Raw genomic sequence first — 17,818 nt, 5'->3', positions numbered from 1 at the left:
TGTGTGTGTGTGTGTGTGTGTGTGTGTCTGTGCGTGCATTTTAAGCTCTTCAAGATAAGAAATTGAGTCTTATTGAAGAATTTTAATGTACAATTTATGTGATTTTTATATCTCCTCTTCAGTTTGCTACTGCTCTCAGTAAATGTACAAACATTTACACACACAGGCATCACCACAAATTGCTTGCCAACCGCCTGTCACATAGTGATATATTAATAGATAATTAGAGGAGGCATCTAATAACCTTTGGTGTGTCAAGTGTCAAGTTTGTGATTCGATTTTATTAAGAAAGATGTGATTATGCCACTGGAATGATGACATTAATAGTCATCACTGTCCTTGATGAACAATATTTCTGTAAATATCACAATACATAGCTACTCTTTCATCTCCTCAAACAAATTGACATATTTTCAGGGTTTTCAGGGTGAGGTTTTCCAGATGGCGCTGTCTCATTAAAGTGATGCATTTCCTTTCAAGCAGGTCAGAATAATACATTTTTATTTTTGTCTTAATTATTTATATTAATAACGAGAGTAAGATGAGGAGGAGATTACACATGAACAGAATTCACTGACACTCGCGTCAAATATATACAAAGAGGAAGATTTACGTGAAGTATTTGAAATCGAAACACTCTTTCAGGTCCTGGCTTATATCTGCATACATGGTGCTGTTGGTCTTGGCAGGTTGCATGTGTATTCTGGAGCTGTATATGTCACTATATTCTCATTCAGTCTCATCCAAGTGGCACATAGAATTGAAAGTATGATGTAGATTTAGTGTGCAAGTCTTTAGCTACGAAAAAAATAAGACGTAATTTGCATCTTTCAAATTACTCAGCCCAAGTCTCATTAAAGTCTTTGAGAAGAAATCCCAGAACTTGGCAAAAAAAGGCATGTGTGCAAGCTGTTCTTTTCTTTTTTTACTGTTGTCTGCAGCCACTCAATACTCACTTTATCCCGCCTTGTGATACAAAAGATGTCTTAGAAAGTTAGATACACTGTTAGTATAGTTAGTAGTCATTAATATGTCAATCTGGTTTACAATTCTGTATAATTGTTGCTCTTTAATTGGAAACACAGTTCATATTTTGATCAGTTTGTTGGTTCACACATCATTTAAAATGATTTTCCTATTTCTTTTTCTTTAAATTGTCAGTTACGGCAACAGGAAGTGAGGTATCTTACATTTATTGCACAAATAAAGAATTTTCCATCTCTTTTCTTCTATTTCAGCTCAACTTTGTCTTGTTTGTGAACATTGTGCGAGTGCTGGCCACCAAAATTCGAGAGACAAATGCAGGGAGATACGACACCAGAAAACAGTACAGGTACTGAACTGACACCAGCCACTCGTTGTATGTCCGGAGATGGAGTTTGTTGTAAATCGTGTGCTGATCACACATATACAGCCATTGCCATCGACCGGCATTCACTGCATGTTTAGGCTGACAGGTGCCTCTGAATATGATATCCTACGGTTCAGCTTGATTCAGATGTAACATTTGTGAACCGCAGTTTAATTGCCAAACCAAAATCAACAATGCTGAGGCCATTTGTCAATACTGTTTGACTCCCCAGCTCCTGTCTGTGGCTCTCGGCATCAAACCCACTACTTTCTGCCGAGACATGAAGTGTTGAACTTGAACTTGTCGAAAATACAGTAGTTCAACTTTTAAAAAAGGCTCATTCATTTCCTCAAATAGCTGGTGAATATAGAGTCCAGGAAACATCCCCTCACACAGAAGTAAGTGCTACATGTATTGAGGACTATTTGCAAAAGTGGAATTAGTCAGATAACGAGTGTTGTCGCAGCACAGTGAGACTGACTTGCAATAAATTGTTTATCACAATGAAGGAACATGTCACCCAGGGCAACGGTGTGGCTCACTGATGTGTTTTTAATAGATTTTGGACAACAACAGAGCCCTTTCCAAAGGAATAAGTTAAATCCGTGTTTTGATACAAACATTAGCTCTAATCAATTCATTGTTGGTTTTTCATTTCTTAATTGGATTGTTGTGAAACTCACAAATGCAAAATGTCACCAGCCTTTCAGCTTAGAATGAGCATCTTCATATTTACCCGCCTTTTTGTGAACGTAGTCGTTTATGAGGTGTGCTTCATGTGTTACATTTACTATTTGTATCCGAATCCCTTTGTCAAATTAGAATAGCACACATGCATATTTCATGCAAATGAGCAAAAACACACACACACACACACACAAACACACACACACACACACACGCGCGCGCACGCACACACACACACAGCTATTGCATTGACTTTCTTTCATACCTAATCCTAAATTTAAAGACCTCAGAAGTAAGGTTTTGCCTCATCAAGACTGGGCTTCGATCCTCATGAGGACTAGTGGTTCCAACAAGGTCAGTGTTTTTTATACTGGAAAAGGTCCCAAACAGCTAACAGTTAGAAGGGGGTAGGCAGATCATGGTTGCCATGAGTTTAGGAGTCTAACCAGCAGTCTAAGCAGATGATCCTGGACCTTTTACTGTGTGACTGCATGGGGGAAAACAGCATGTGGGGAGGGTGGGAGGGGGTCACTGATGATGCCCAAGGTCCTGCAAATGCAGCATTGGTGGTATGTTCAACAAGGATGGCAGCAAGGCACCAATGAACTGTTTAGTTGGTGTCTTTCTTCCGCTCTCTCTCATTTACCAAAACCAGGAAATGACACAGGAGGATAGTATGCTTTCAGTAGTGCCTTAGTAAAAAATTGTGAGGGCAGGAGTGGGACGGTCTGCGCAGGGGGGTGGGATGTTGGGCCTTCTCGATGTTTGCTGTGGTGTTGCTACAAAAAAAAAAAAAAAGGACACACACACACACACACACACACACACACACACACACACACACATACATATGCAAAACATGATGTGTTTTAGCATTTTCACATCTGCAATTATCACTATTATTCTCCCCTGCTGATGATCAGATAAAAACATGATTACAGCGTATTATCCAAGAAGAGTAACATTTTGAATGCTGCGAGCGAGGTAGTTTTGTGGAGATGAGGAGACTATTAGTCAGAAAAGATGATGGTGATCAGGTGCAACAAAGTGGAAGCCATGTTGGAAGTTGAATGTAAGCCAAATACAACATGTTTTATACATCAAAAAATCTAAGTGAAGCTAGGGCACCAAAGAAGAGAAAGTAAAGGAAGCAGTGAAGCAGGAAGAGTGATAATAACTGTTGGGGTGGGTGATTTTGTTTGTAGGTAGAATCACTATCTGCAACCCGAATCACGAGTCACTTACATACATTCTTTTTATTTACAAAGATATCTAGTTGTATGTTTACTTAACTGCCTCCAACTTATTAATCTTTTTAATAAACATGAGCCAAAACAAAGTTGCATTAAATGTTAAACTAAAGTAAAAGAAAAATGTAATTGCTAAAGGATGGACCAGTTTTACCAAGGCTGATTCCCTGTTTGTTTTTTTTTTTTAAATGCGAGGAGAGGGAGTCATGTGACAATTTAGAGCTGCCACATAGTCTTACTGTTGCAATGGAGGGGAGCACCTCGGTCAGAAGGCATGTACTATATAAAGGTATAGAAGAATTTCTGCAATTCTGTTCAGTGACTGGAAGCAAATATGTGGAATGGATGTGGATGCGCTCTGCTCTCTGGTTGTTTTAAGTTCATCATTTGGATTTGGTTTGCTACTGTTTTCCAAATGACTCCTGTGAGGAGGGTGGTAATCTCCAGTGAATTACTACCAGTGAATTCTCATTGCCTAGAGATGTTGTTGTTCCATTTTCCTGAGCTGTACACAGGACTCTACATCCCCAGCAGAGTTTGAATAGAGGTTACGAAATATCCCCTCTCCTCCCAGGATGGGTCACATGAAACACTGAATTGAGAGATGACATCCTCATCTGAATTATAAGGCAGTGTAGATATTTAAATTCTCTCTGCTGACAAAGGGAAATGAAAACACACTAGCTGCTTTTCCAATAAGGAATCTTCACCTCGATTAGGTCGGTTGCATGTCCCGAGCTGCTGCCAGTTCACATGGTGTTCAAATGAAAAAGTCTTGGTTGATGCTTGTGAGGCACTGGCACTGAAGCGTGTGTTTGAACATGAGGGAGATGTACGTAGATGCATGTAAATCAGCCTGGTAGATATACCTCAAGTTTACCATTGTGTGTTTCTAATGCTAAGGTATTTTGCTTGAAAAAGTTTGTTTGTAAGGGCTGAAAGGTATTTCATGTTTAAGAAGTACACACAGCTGTGGAGTAAAGCTCACAAAGCAACATATATAATGCTTTACAGGATTACTTAGGATTTGTAATCCTGTACAGGATACAGGATATGTCTCCACCAGGAAATAGTCCCTGAAGAAAAAGCGATCTTACAGAAAAAAACATCTGTCACTTGATATAGATGTGAAAGTTCGCCGACTGGATTCTGACTGAAGTCAGCAAGATATGAAAAAAGCTGTGACATGCTTAGGGGAAACAGAGACCCCAACTTTCTTTGCTGAATTCACAATGTCTGCTCCATTAACATTAAGCCTGAATAGTGGGCTGATAAAAATTGCACTGCGCTTCAGTCTTGCACTCTAGTAGTTACAGTGCTGAGGAAGCGGAGTGAGTTCTTTTCAAATTAATATTCCCTCAAGAACAAATGTGAAAGCCAGACTCGGCTCAATCTGTGGAAGGAATGTGAGCTTGGCAACAAACAACATTGTTAATATCAATATCTGCAGTATTAAAATACATTTATGGAGTCTCAAAACTATTGGCAAACAAATGTCAAGTTAGGTAACTCGTAAAACACAATGCACAAATAAACCCCTTCTTTCAAAACATATTCCCTCATTTGGTGCTTTGATGATGTGATCTGGTGACTGAGGGCCACAGCATATGATTCACATCATTTTCATATTCATCAAATCGTTCGCTGGCCTCTCGTGCCCTATGATTGGAGGCATTGTCATCTCGGAAGAGCCCGCTCCTATCAGGATAGAAATGTTTCATCTTAGGATAAAGGTGATCACCTAAAATAAAGTTTAACTGATTTGCAGTGACCGTTCCCTCTAAAGGGACAATTGGACCCAAACCATGCTATGGGGGGACATTTTGCTGACATACTGTACATAACAGAGCCACCTGATCTCCTCACTGCAGAGGTCAAGCATTCAGGCCTGTACTGTTCTCTTGCTGTACGCCACACATGCACTCACCCACTTGTGGAGAACATGGTGCAGAATGACTCATCTGACCACATTACTTTTTTTCAATATCCAGTGCCAGTTATTTTTGCACCACTGAACTCTCAAATGTGCATTCATGTATGTAATTAGGGGTTTATCCACTGCAACCCTACTATAATATCTTTCGCTATGTAATTGTCGACGGCCTATTCTTGCTGTCACAGTCTGATCACGTCCTGCATTGACATTCTCAGTCAACTGAGGTTGGGTTTTAATTATGTAGGGGTGTGTGTCCTCGTCTCCGTATTAACCAAGGAAATAAGCCAAATGCATGCTTGAGTTTTTACAGTTCCTTATGACTGTGATTGACTTATGTGAATTCTCCATCACATAAGTAATTGAGTTTATGTAAGCTGAATGTTGATACACACTCGTCTTTATGGAACAGTGACTGTAGCCTTAACTATCAAGATTATTTTTTATTGATTAAGTAACTGCAGACAAAACTTTTTTTGCACTCTGCATAGTCAGTCATAAACCCTTGAATATCAAAAATCAGTTGAGAAATGCTTTTAATCGATTTATTGTGTTGTTTACAGGCCAATCTTGACTCTTGTCAGGTCCAATATGGTTGCAACAGGATCAAATTTTCTTCTTCTGCTTCTTCTGCTTCTGATGCTGCTTCTTCTTCTTCTGCTTCTTCTTCTTGTTTTGCGTCTTCATCTGCTTCATCTTCTTCTTCATCTTCATTTGTTTATTCTTCTTTTCTCCTCCTCCTTCTTTTTAGTTTAAACAGCAGTTGTCATCTATAAATGTTCTATTACCACCATCAACTGGAAAACGATTTGTTCTTCTGCATTTTTGTGACACAATTTCAGTTTTACTACTTCTAACTGTACTCTGCTTGTATGTGTGTGTGTGTGTGTGTGTGTGTGTGTGCGTGCGTGTGTGTCCGTGTCCACAGGAAACTGGCAAAGTCTACCCTTGTGCTAGTGCTCGTGTTTGGCATCCACTACATCATCTTTGTGGGGATGCCTCATACTTTTGAGGGGCTGAGCTGGGAGGTCCGCATGTACTGTGAGCTGTTTTTCAACTCGTTTCAGGTACTTTCTGTCTTCCTTTCAGTTATGTGATATGAGAAACTTTTTACGTAATGGCCAGCTCAAAGTTGGTTCTCACATATACACATATCTCATTTACATTACGGCAACAAGTCAATATCTCAAAGTCTATCTAACTCCACACACACCGACAAACTTTGTTTAGTTTTTTTTTTGTTGTTTTTTTAAAGTTATATTTTCGGGCATTTTTGCTTTTATTCAGAGAGTACAGTGAGAGGGGAAATTCAGGGAAAGAAAGAGAGAGAGAGGGGATGACGTGCAGTAAAGGGTCTGAGGTCAGACTGGAAACAATGGCCGCTGCGGTTAGGACTAAGCCTATGTGGGCCATGTGAGCTACCAAGGCGCCCAAACTTTGTTTTGTTAACACACAACAAATTTAGAGTTCATGGATCACAGTCTGTGGTGTGTGTGTGTGTGTGTGTGTGTGTGTCCCACTGTGGGCTGGCTCATTGTGACCTGTAAAAACCTGCAAATCAAGACTGCATTATTCAAATGTAGCAGCTTGACAATGAGAGTGATTCAGTGTCAGAACTCTGTCCTGTTTAGCTTTAAATGAACAATTTCAAACGTAATGAATGAATGTGGAAATGAGCCCTTACATGGAAAAATTAAAATGGATGGAGCTAATCTCATTATAGGATCATTATACAGGAGCTCAGCCACAAATACTCATACATAAATTATAAATGATGCTCATTTCAGGTAAAATTCATAAGTGATCCCACGGTGCCAGGGCAGGAGATGCGTTGGCTTGCACTCTTTTGTTAAAACCGTTGGCATTTCTTCTGGCTTATTTTTATTTATTTCATTTTTCAGACAGGTTTTGTATTCATATTTTTGGTAAATGTTAATTCAGCCATTAGTTAAGATAATATGTAATTTACCATGGCCCTATTTTCCAGTAATGATCAGTTTTAAAAGTTTTAACAAACAGACATAATTTAAGATAATATGTAATTTAACGAGGCCCTATTTTCCCAGTAATGATCAGTTTTAGAAGTTTGAACACTTTGATTGCCCCTTTGTTCATCTCCCAAAGCAACCTATTGTATATTAGGTAGCAGTGCTTCTTAACTCAGAAGGTTAAGAAGTATATTTAGAACCCGACATACGCATACTGTATTTAACATATGGAAACTGAGAAAAAAAGATCAGGAAATGTCTTTGCGGTCAGATGGGATTAATGTTAAAAGATTAAAAGCCTTAGGTGAAACTTCAAAGGGGCAAAGGCAGCATAAAAAGAAAGCATATGTTGGCATCACTACACTGTTGTCTCCTCTATCCTCCAGTACACTTTTCATCATAAAAAAGCTGCTTGTCTCCTAAAAATGACATTCATATACAGTACAACTAATTTGCATCAGCCAATCCATTTCAAACTGTTCTCTCTATTTATTGAATTCCCTATAGTATAAAATCAAAGAGGCATCAAATGTTACTTTTATTCACAGGCATCTATAAATCATGTGGTAGAGTCTTTTTGAAGATGGTCAGTCATCTTAAAATGCAGGAAGCGTCTATCTGGACCAGTCAAAGAGACTGGGTCAGGAGTCGTGGGTCACACAACGACAGCGTGAAGTAAAAATGAGCCAGAAAAGCCATCTTCTCGCCAGTTGGCAAAAATGAGTCATTATTCATAATGGATCCTCATCTGGATAAATATATCATACTCACAAAAACATGACAAACAATAAAGAGCACAGAAGCGTTTCATATTGACTTTCTCCAGAGTAAATGCAGTTTTGTTGTAAAGTAGTTTTTAAAGAGGCAGAGGCTCAAGCATGGAGCAGTTTACCAATGTGGTGTGTAGAAATAATGGACCTGTGTTGTCAGATGTCTGGGGGAATATACATCGTATTGATGAATGTACATAAGTGTGTGACCTATGCATAAAGTAATTGTGCACAAAAATGTCCTTCAATTAGAGACTGCACATAATTCATACTGAAATCTGAAAGCTACAGGTATTTAATCAAGAAGAGGGATTGAATTAGCTCATTCCTCAAGCACTTAAATCACATCAATTTTATTCTTGACTTGTGTTCAAATAATTTATATCAAAGTGTAAAAGGCAAATTTAACACACGTGAATTGTTTTGTCGTGAGAGGGCTGTGTGTGTGTGTGTGTGTGTGTGTGTGTGTGTGTGTGTGTGTGTGTGTGCGCGTGTGTGCCTCTGTCAACAAAAACCAAAAAAAAAAAAGACTCACCGTGGTTGCATTTGTGATGGTGGCCAGAGACGCAACAAAAGCACAATTTCATGCCGGGTAAAAAACAAATTACACTTCGCCACCTCTTGTGCCAAGAAGACCCTGAGCTGTATCACTCCACCCACCTCAGCATGAGCACATTCTGTCTGCAGCCACGATATTACCACACAGATGCAGCTTCAAAAACATGGTACCTGCCAGGCAGTAATGGCTTTGCACCTCTATGAAAATAATGGATTATAGCGACCTTAACTGTATTTATTACAGTCTATTCACACTTTCTAAAAATATTTTACAGCTTTTAGTATTTAATATGTTGCTGTCTAATATTTCTAACATTGCTGTATTTAGTATATTTCACCTCACTGAACAATATGTTTCCCTGGCTTCTGTTACAGCTCAAAATTGATAATTAAAAACTGAATTGGTCAGAATAATTAGAATTTCACCTGGAAATTTCATTAAAGATTTCCATTGCTTTGCAGATCCTCTCTGATTTCAATAATGGCCACCTTTACAGAGAATCCAAATGCTGGTTAATTAAGAGTATTTACAAGTTATGGAGGACGTATGGAGTCTAATGGAAGTGGTCCCTACATGGTGTCTCTAAGGACATGCACTGTCAGAGGCTCCTGTAAACGTATGATTGTGCTTATGAGAACAGACAGATGAAGGAAAGTAAGTCAAAAGAACAGAGATCCACATTCATGATGGAACTGAGGCTCTATAACATCAAACAGTATTGAAATAATGACATATGTCACTGTATTGCTTTATTTATTCACCATTCAGCACAGACAAACTTATAAACTATAATAAACCCAGACAAGAAGAGGAGAGGGAAAGAGCTCTATTCATCAGGTTCATCATTGGTTGTTTATTTGATGTCTTTTACCCAACACCTGCAAAGCACCTAGAGATGAGTGGCGTATACACTTTCATGAAAAGATTATAATGAACACACTGAGTCACAGTAGCACACATCTGCTAAGACTGAGCCTTAAGAAAAAAAAAAATTATGTTGAAATAAAAGGTGTTCTGTTCTAGTCCATGAAATATTTACAAAAAAGTACACCCAAGTTTTATTAAAAAAAGTTACAAACAAAAGAAAAGATGGATGCTGAGAGTCTGAATGGAACTAAACGCCAGGAAAGGTAAAGGCTTCGGGGCTGAAATCGTCTGAACAGAATTGTTCTGTGGCTTGTTTTAAGTACTTTTGTGGCACCAATGTTAATGTTTTTACAATATTCTCTTATATATGAACAAATACTGCACAAATTTGAAATGAAATGTAACACCTTAATCTGAATTAATCTGAAAGTTCAGGGTTATCTGTTGGACCCAACAATGCACCTACTACTCTGTAGACTATAGTATAATACTCTCTGGTCTAATATCTTTTTGACTGTTAAAGCCACCTTTCATATTACATATGGACCGCTTTGCTTTAGAGGAATGCTTTCAGAGCTTCAAATCATTTCCTCTTCATACTTGTCTCTGTCGCAATTTGTGCTGCTCTAATGGCACATTTATTACTCAGGCTGGAGCCAGTGATTTATGACCAGTTTGTCCAGTTAAGAGAGTTTGGTGAATCCGACTTGGAAAATTTGTGCAAGCAAGCCTCACAGAAAAACATCAGATACATTTTATAAAACAATAATGGAAATGTTCTGGCACGACGCCCATCTTCTGTTACATAAGTACAAACCACTTGGCACAGTGAGCATGAAACTTTAGGGAGCCCTCAGTTCTCGGTCTCTCAGGCAGCTGCATGTGTGGTACAGCCTTGGCAACAGGGTATTTGTACTTTCAGTCTTTTGTGTGTGTGTGTGTGTATGTGTGTGTGTGTGTGTGTGTGTGTGTGTGTGTGTGTGTGTGTGTGTGTTTTTAGCAATTTCAGTGACAGCTTTCATGCTCCTGCAGGTCCTCTCATAGAAATGTGCATAATTAGAACTCCAAGTTATTTAAATGACTTTTTTTTTTTTTTTTTTTTTTTTAAAGTTGGGGTCTTAAAGAAGGATAAAATTATTATTAGTGTTGCGGTTTTTCTCTGCTTGGTAAATACCTTCTTATTAAATGACTGTGAGGATTAACTTCTCTGGCAGCTGTTATTTTATCCAGAGCTACACTATGTTGATTTAGACTTCTCACAGCTTCACTGCCTGGTTGTTTCTCACCAGCAAAACACACACACACACACACACACACATACATACTGTACTTCGGCACAGACTTTCTTATCTTCCCATAATCCATCACTTTCACAAAGACACACGTCTGACCTGTAACAGGAAGCAAGAACACAGGAGTCCGAACAGAAGCAGCGGTTTTGTTCTTTATTTTCTACATGAGCACTATTGGAAGCAAGTAGATTATAGTTGCTGACCTGGATCATCCTTATTGTCTTCATTTGCTGAAAGTGTTTGTGTTGTGTTCGCATAAGAAAGCCATTTTATAAATGGTTGGATTATCCTATACCCACTGCTTATTTCTTCTCGCTTGAGTTCCACTGTGATCTGAGCTCACAACTTATGAGTCAACCTCTTCTTTTCAGGGTTTCTTTGTGTCCATTATCTATTGCTTCTGCAATGGAGAGGTAAGTGGATTTTTTTTTTCTTTACATCACATAGAAGAAGCCCAAACACTGCAAAACTAAAGCAGATAGAAACTTTGCAAAGTGAATGGTGAAAAAACAACAACTTTAGATTGGTTTTAAACTCAAATAACAACTATAAAATGACTCCAGTGGCTCACACAGTCAAGGGTCTATCTGTTGAAGTTAAATGTGACATTGGTGACATACTTTGTCTTTTTTTTTCAATTAATATGTTTCTTGTCATCTCAAATGAAATGTAATGAAAAAAGTGCTGTCATGACTTTAGTAATTCTCCATCTCTGTCTCCCTCTTCTGTCTCATACACTTTGTTCCCAACAATCCCAACTCAGAATTTCTGCCATTTCTCTCACTTTTTGTGAGTCTTGTGGAGCACTCAACCCCCAAGACCCTTCAGACCAACTGCAGTTCAAACAAGTTAAAATTAAACAGAGGATTTTTATTGTCTGTTGAATCAGAGCTCCGTAAAGCATAACTTTGTTATTAATACTGAACCAAATGACTTGCGTAATATGAGAGGGTCTCAGCTCTTAGAATTAACACCCTGCGCTACAGAGCTTTAAGCTGCTCTCAATGCATTGTTTTAGTCACTGAGGCCATACACTGTGGTTATAGTTGAATTTTCATTAGAAAACAGTACATGGCTGTGTCCAGCAAACAAGAGTGTTTGTTATTATCTGCCATAGCATTATGTGGCTTAGACAGAAAACAAACATGCTAGTGAAGAGCAACATCTTTATTTATATGATATGATTCAGTTGACGAGATGTCTATTCTGCATTCTCTGATAATTTTGTAATATAGTTTTGTCCTTTCCTCCCCCGCAGGTCCAGACAGAGATAAAGAAAACATGGACTCGATGGAACCTGGCCTTCGAGTGGGAGGGTCCGGTGGTCTGCGGCCGCTACCGTTACGGCTCTGTGGTTGTGGGGATCAACAACAACAGCACCAGCAGTCAGTCCCACCTGGCTGGGGCTGGGCCTTCCACACGCTCCACCACACTTGTTTCAAGTCGTGCTTACCGGAGCACTGGCCCCCCTGTGATCAGCATGCACGCCACTCTCCCAGGTTACGTGATCAGTAACTCAGACCCATCCATACCTGAAGAACCTGAGGACAGTGGCCCCAAGCAGGTGGACGATATCTCGCTGAAGGAAAATCTGCCTGTTTTAAATATGAATGCAACAGCTGAGGATGAGGAGGAAACGCTGTAGCAGTTGTCTAACGTCAAAAGAGGCTGTAGAGACGAGTGGAAAATTTTGCAGGTGGCGCTGTGCCAACTCATTACAGCCTCATGTAATTCAAATTCTGGAGAGGGAGTAAACACAAAGTTTGACTGTGTGTACATGAAATTGAAAAATGTCTTGAACTGCTTTGAGAAAACAAGCTTAAAACACAAACTAATGAATAAGTTATGAGGTTGAATGGCAGTTTACAACACTATCGTCGTGCCACATTGTCTTGATACCACCACTAGGAGTAACCAAAATCTGAATTTTACACACTGAAGCTTTAACTAAACACGCTAGTCCTGGTGAATAAATAAAAATTATAAATGCAGCAACACCATAGTGCCCTCTGTTGTCCAGCATGCTCTGGATGCCACACGGCAGCTTGGAAAATATGCTGTTGCAAACAAGCATAAACCTCCCAACAAGAAAGTGCCAAGAACTGCAGTTCCTCAAATGGCCACTTGAGGCTGACTACAAAAGCGAGTCAATTCTCATAGACTATCATGTTAAAATGCCAGACTTTACGGCAGAAATAAACATGTTTACAATCTGGTACGAAAACGGTTTTGGTCTATACTCAGGGTGAATTTTTATGTAACTCACCTGTTTAAATTTGACTAAGGCTTAAAGTTAAGCGTAATTAAGGGCATGCCACTTTGAGTAACAGGTGGGTGAGTGTATGCTGGTCACAAACTAGCATGCACCGAAGTCCACACAAACCCCACCTTTGTGCCCAATTTGGAATTAGCCAGGAGTTGGGCAGGGTCAGGCTCTGCCAAGATGGCAACAGTGGAGCAGCCCACTCTAAGCCTCAGAACCGCTGTTCAGAAACCTATGGATAACATCACAGAGGCTATGTCCTCAGTCTGGTTGCATGTAGCTGTGGTGGTCTGACTTCAATGACATAAAATAGTAGACATAGCATTCCAGTATCTGTCGTGTATATTTCCTGGTATTACCTCGATCGTATTCAACACGAACACCCCACACCTGCGGATGATGGTGAGGCACAGTCGGAAAAAACACAGAAACACGTAATGAAGGGGTTTTAAGAAAACAGTGGCAACCCCAGCAGCATGGTAGCTGAAGAATAAAAAATCATTTCCTGGAGTTTGTTGAACCTTGTCAACATGTGTTCATTGAATTTGAACATAGAGTAAGAGTAATGTATTTTAATGTTTTATTTTCTCCACACAGCCCAACGCTTCATACAGAATACATTCTGTATGAGGCGTGTATGGATCATTTTCATCCATTTACTGGTGTTTCTGATCCTCCTATTGGCTTAATCTCAATTCCAGAGGATGACAGTATCTGTCATGTAAAAGGAGAATATTTAGGAGAATTTTTTTTTTGGTTTGACAAATTCGGTGTCCTGGTGAACAACTGTAATGTGCATGCTTGTTGGTTGTCAGCCCACGTTGTGATGATTCATGCATTTTGTGAAGAGAAACCTGGTACTCACAGCTCCTGATGGAACCACCTAACTTTTGGACTTTTAAATCAAGTTGAAATGAAACGAAAACATCGGTTACTTTTCAAAAGAAATATTGATGTACACACATGCACAGAGAATTTTTATATTTACTGACAAATGGTCAAAGTCAGTAGCACATAGTTTTTTTGAAATGTGACAGCATAAAAATCATGATTTTTGTATTTTTGACAATCAAACCATTGTGCTTGATGTGAAGGGCTACATTTGATGGGCTCTAAAGAGTTTTACTGTATGTCTGCTTTGTGAATGCATGTTTGTCAGTGAATTAGATGCAGTGCTTGTCACAAAAACAGAATCTGTTCATGTGCCTCTCCTGCTCCAGAAGAAGCTTTAAAAAACTGACTTGAAAGGATTCTTTTCAATCTTGTCTGTTCATGTGCTAAATGCACTTGGTTGATTTTTTTCCCCTGTGGTACTTGTTTCTTTCCCTTCTATCCTCCCTGCCCTCCTCTCTGTTATCTGATAATAAATGTTTAATGTTTTAAACAAGTATCTGTGGAGCTATATTCTAGCTGGGAATTGATAGGATGTACTAGAAAAATAGTGTTTTTGCAATTTGCCTAAAATAACTTTTACGACACACTATGTCACTGCAGCAGGGTCAAGTATGAGGAACTTTCTATCAAAAACTGAAAGCCAAAAAATGATAATCAGCCTGCATGATAAAAGAAAAGAACAGAGATATCACAGCTCTCAACTGTCGGTCGGCCAAAACCAGCAGAGCATGAGTGGTGACACATATCTGAAGCTTCTTGACCATTTCCCTGAGATAGAACGGACTGAATTGGACAATAGTAAAATAATTTGAATGCTAACAAGGCAGTCATCACAGGCAATTTTATTGTACAGATTTCCAGAAATGTATGCTGTGTCTCTGACCCTCTAGAGGTAGATGTGGTTATTTGGCTGCTTTGCCAGACTGTTACACTGTTGTGTCCAGCAGGCGTGTTCATTTTTTATTTTTTATTTTTTTTTACTGTGTGCTTTGTTGCCTGTGTATCTAATAACTTAAAACTGCTTGTGGTTGAAATGTGCACACAGGTATCAGGGAGTAGGAGGCTGGCTACTTGAGAAACCACAATTGCTGCATGTCAAATCAGATACTGCAGTCAGTACACTCACATGTAATACACCGTGCACATTGTAGTGTGTAGAAGTGAACGTTTTCCATTCCTGTGTGTGCCCTGTGTGTCACGCAACATGGAAATTAAGCCGCCATCGGCACCAATGATTTGTCCTACTTCTTCAGTCACCGTTTTGACAAGCTTGAAAATATGTGGTCACTCCCCTTCTGCTGCATAGCCAAGATGGTGGCCGTTGAGGATGAGAAGTGTCCATTGTTTTACATTCAACTTTCTTATCATTTTGAGTGCACCATCCTTGTACTTTTAGTGCACTGCGTGTTGCCATACTTGTCAATGTGAATGGACTCAAAATAGTAAGTCTAGAAGTACTCAAATTGAGACACAGCAAATGGCTCATTTTATATGCACCGTTAAGTGTCGGGGCTTTAGAGTTGCTGGAAGGCACCATTGATAGAGCTGACTGAAATTACTTTGGTCACACGTAGCTATCGCCTTGGGTTTTACTGCCACTTCCTGAAAGCTGCATCATGGGTTGCTGCCTGAGGAAGTGTTACAGGGCATGTTTGTGAATGTATGGGGGAGAGATTTAGCTTTTTGTCTTTCGCTCGTGTCCTTGTCTAATTAGAACTGCTCAGTATTAGAGATGCCGCATTATAACAGGCAGTCTGTTTGTATATTTTGCAACCACAACTAAGTGTGTGTCCAGAGTTGTGTGCGATGTAACAGATTTGCACGCTCGGGGTTGACTGCTACCTACGGGTTATGCTGTATGTGATTATAACTCCCACCTCTCCCCCGCTTTGTTGTCCACTTCATTTCAAAGACATACTCCTCCCCCCTTGCGGTTTGTCACAGAGCCGAGTATCTTGGAGGAGAGCTTAATTGCAGCCGGCCATGGAGAAGAAAAGCAGGGCACCCACACTCAGAAACGAACACAGATCTCTGTTGGGCATTTACACAAAAGATTCACAGCCAACTGCAGTGTTGACCAAATGGCCAGTAGAATACATGATATCGGAATTGTGTTAGCTTTTCTGGTGCGCTACATTTGAAAACAAAGCAGTAGAAACCTGTTGCCATGACATGTCAATGAAATTGTTTCTTTGCCGTAAAATACTCAACCTCCTTCTCTGCTGCTAAATTTAATGGACACAATGAAACAGTGTGAGGGTCACTTAACACACAACAGCATGAGCTTTGAATGATCACCCAGCTTCTCTTTCTGGGCCGCACACTGTGTCCTTTTTGAAAGGTTGCAGTACAAATTTAAAATAATACATAAAGTTTTGACATATTATATTTATGTGTGAAGAACTTTGAAATTAAGTGAGATGAAAATTGACCTTTTAGGCAAAATTGGCTAGGTAGAAGAAGGTTGAAGGAAATCCTGGATTTTTGGTTACTACAGCAACTTCAGGTTTAGCCCCTCTGTGTAAATTCTCTACAGTATCTGAAATATCAAATCAACATCAAAGTGAAGACAACTTCTTCAGCTTTCAGAGAGCCAGGATACATTTCATTTAACAATCAATAGTCATCAAATAAAGAGAAAACATAATAGACATCACCAGCCTGGGTGCCAATTGATTTGATGGCATCTTTCAGTTACAGCTCCTTTAGGCGCCTAAAAACACATTCAGTTAAATCAAATGCAACTTCACCTGCGGGCTGACTCTGCTAAATTGTGCTGTTGGGGTGGCTGGAGCCTCCTACTTGTGTTAATGGTTACATACAGAGTTCAGATGAGGCAGGAAAACCGAACACGTCACAGTTCACTGATTTCAGGACCCAAATGCAGACACACATGAAGGCAAGTAGGTGCAGTGATTTTAATTTAATGATGAACATAAACAGGCTTTCAGGCAGATGAGTCAAAAGGTCGGGAATGGCTGGAACAGACAGAACAGGCTGCAGGCACAAAGGGAAACAGTGGGGAACAAACGCAGGAAACACAAACAGACTATCTGACAAAGGAGCGAGGGGAACACAGACTAGGGAGAGGAGGTAATGAGACACAGGTGCAACACATTAGGGTCAAGCAGGTAATCACAGGTTGGAAACACACGAGGGCAGGAAGTAAAACCATGGACACTTAGGAAAAGTAATAAAACAGGAATTGTTCAAACGGAAAGTCCAGGGCTGTGGTTGAAAAGTCATTTTTGCTTGGAAAGGTTCCTAACTGAATGAAATGGCCAGGAAGTATCTGAGCAGTAGCCATGATAATGTCTGATTGAATTCTCTGAATGACAAGGAAAGGAGCTTCAATACTTCCTATTTTGACTCCTTTAGCATAAGATAGGAAGGTTGGATTCTCTCCGCACTGCAGTTGTCTTATCCTAATCTGAATTCTCCTTCACATCTTTCCTTGACCTCATGGCGTTTTCTATTTAGATCAAGGAAAAGTGGTTAGGAAAGGAGAGTTCAGATCATGACAGTTAACAAGGTTCAGGTGAGGAATAGACCTTTTTCAGTTGTCTTAGCAGTTAAACTCATTTCGTTAATAATAATAATAATAATAATAACAATTAATCCCAGTAAGCAGCCCAGTGAGTCAGCATGCATAATAACAGGACCCTAGAGTGAGCTCACCTGAATTGAATTCAGTTGATTGTAAAGTCAACAATCACTCCTGTGCTTTCCGTGCTAAAAGGTCAGTCGTTAAAAAGCCTATAACAGGTACAGGGCCTCAGTTGTGACCGTGAAAATGTGTGGAATTAATCTGTTGTGCCCACACACCTGAGCTTTACTCAGAGGAAGGGGGTACTTTCATTTCTAAAACATTCTCTCTGCAGCTTTGATAAAACCGAATTCATGAATGTGTAAATAAATGGAGGATCTGACAATTAGTAGTTATATAAGTGAGTTATAGAGATGA

The 17,818-nt window shown here is 39.6% G+C and overlaps 1 protein-coding gene across 1 annotated transcript in view; it reads left to right on the top strand.

Moving 5' to 3' along the window:
- pth2ra (parathyroid hormone 2 receptor a) overlaps positions 1-14,292 on the top strand; it is a 48,428-nt gene extending 34,136 nt beyond the window's left edge. The window contains exons 10-13 of the mRNA XM_023423094.2: positions 1,239-1,333; positions 6,150-6,288; positions 11,069-11,110; positions 11,956-14,292. Coding sequence (XP_023278862.1) covers positions 1,239-1,333; positions 6,150-6,288; positions 11,069-11,110; positions 11,956-12,342 — 663 coding nt within the window. The 3' untranslated portion in view covers positions 12,343-14,292. The remainder of the gene's footprint in view (positions 1-1,238; positions 1,334-6,149; positions 6,289-11,068; positions 11,111-11,955) is intronic.
- The last annotated feature ends 3,526 nt before the right edge of the window (positions 14,293-17,818 follow it).

Source organism: Seriola lalandi, unplaced genomic scaffold (assembly GCF_002814215.2).
Source record: "Seriola lalandi dorsalis isolate HSWRI2012SDOR001 ecotype SW California unplaced genomic scaffold, Sedor1 jcf7180002054689, whole genome shotgun sequence".
Classification (NCBI taxonomy): domain Eukaryota; kingdom Metazoa; phylum Chordata; class Actinopteri; order Carangiformes; family Carangidae; genus Seriola; species Seriola lalandi.
This window is presented reverse-complemented; position numbering and strand designations above follow the sequence as displayed.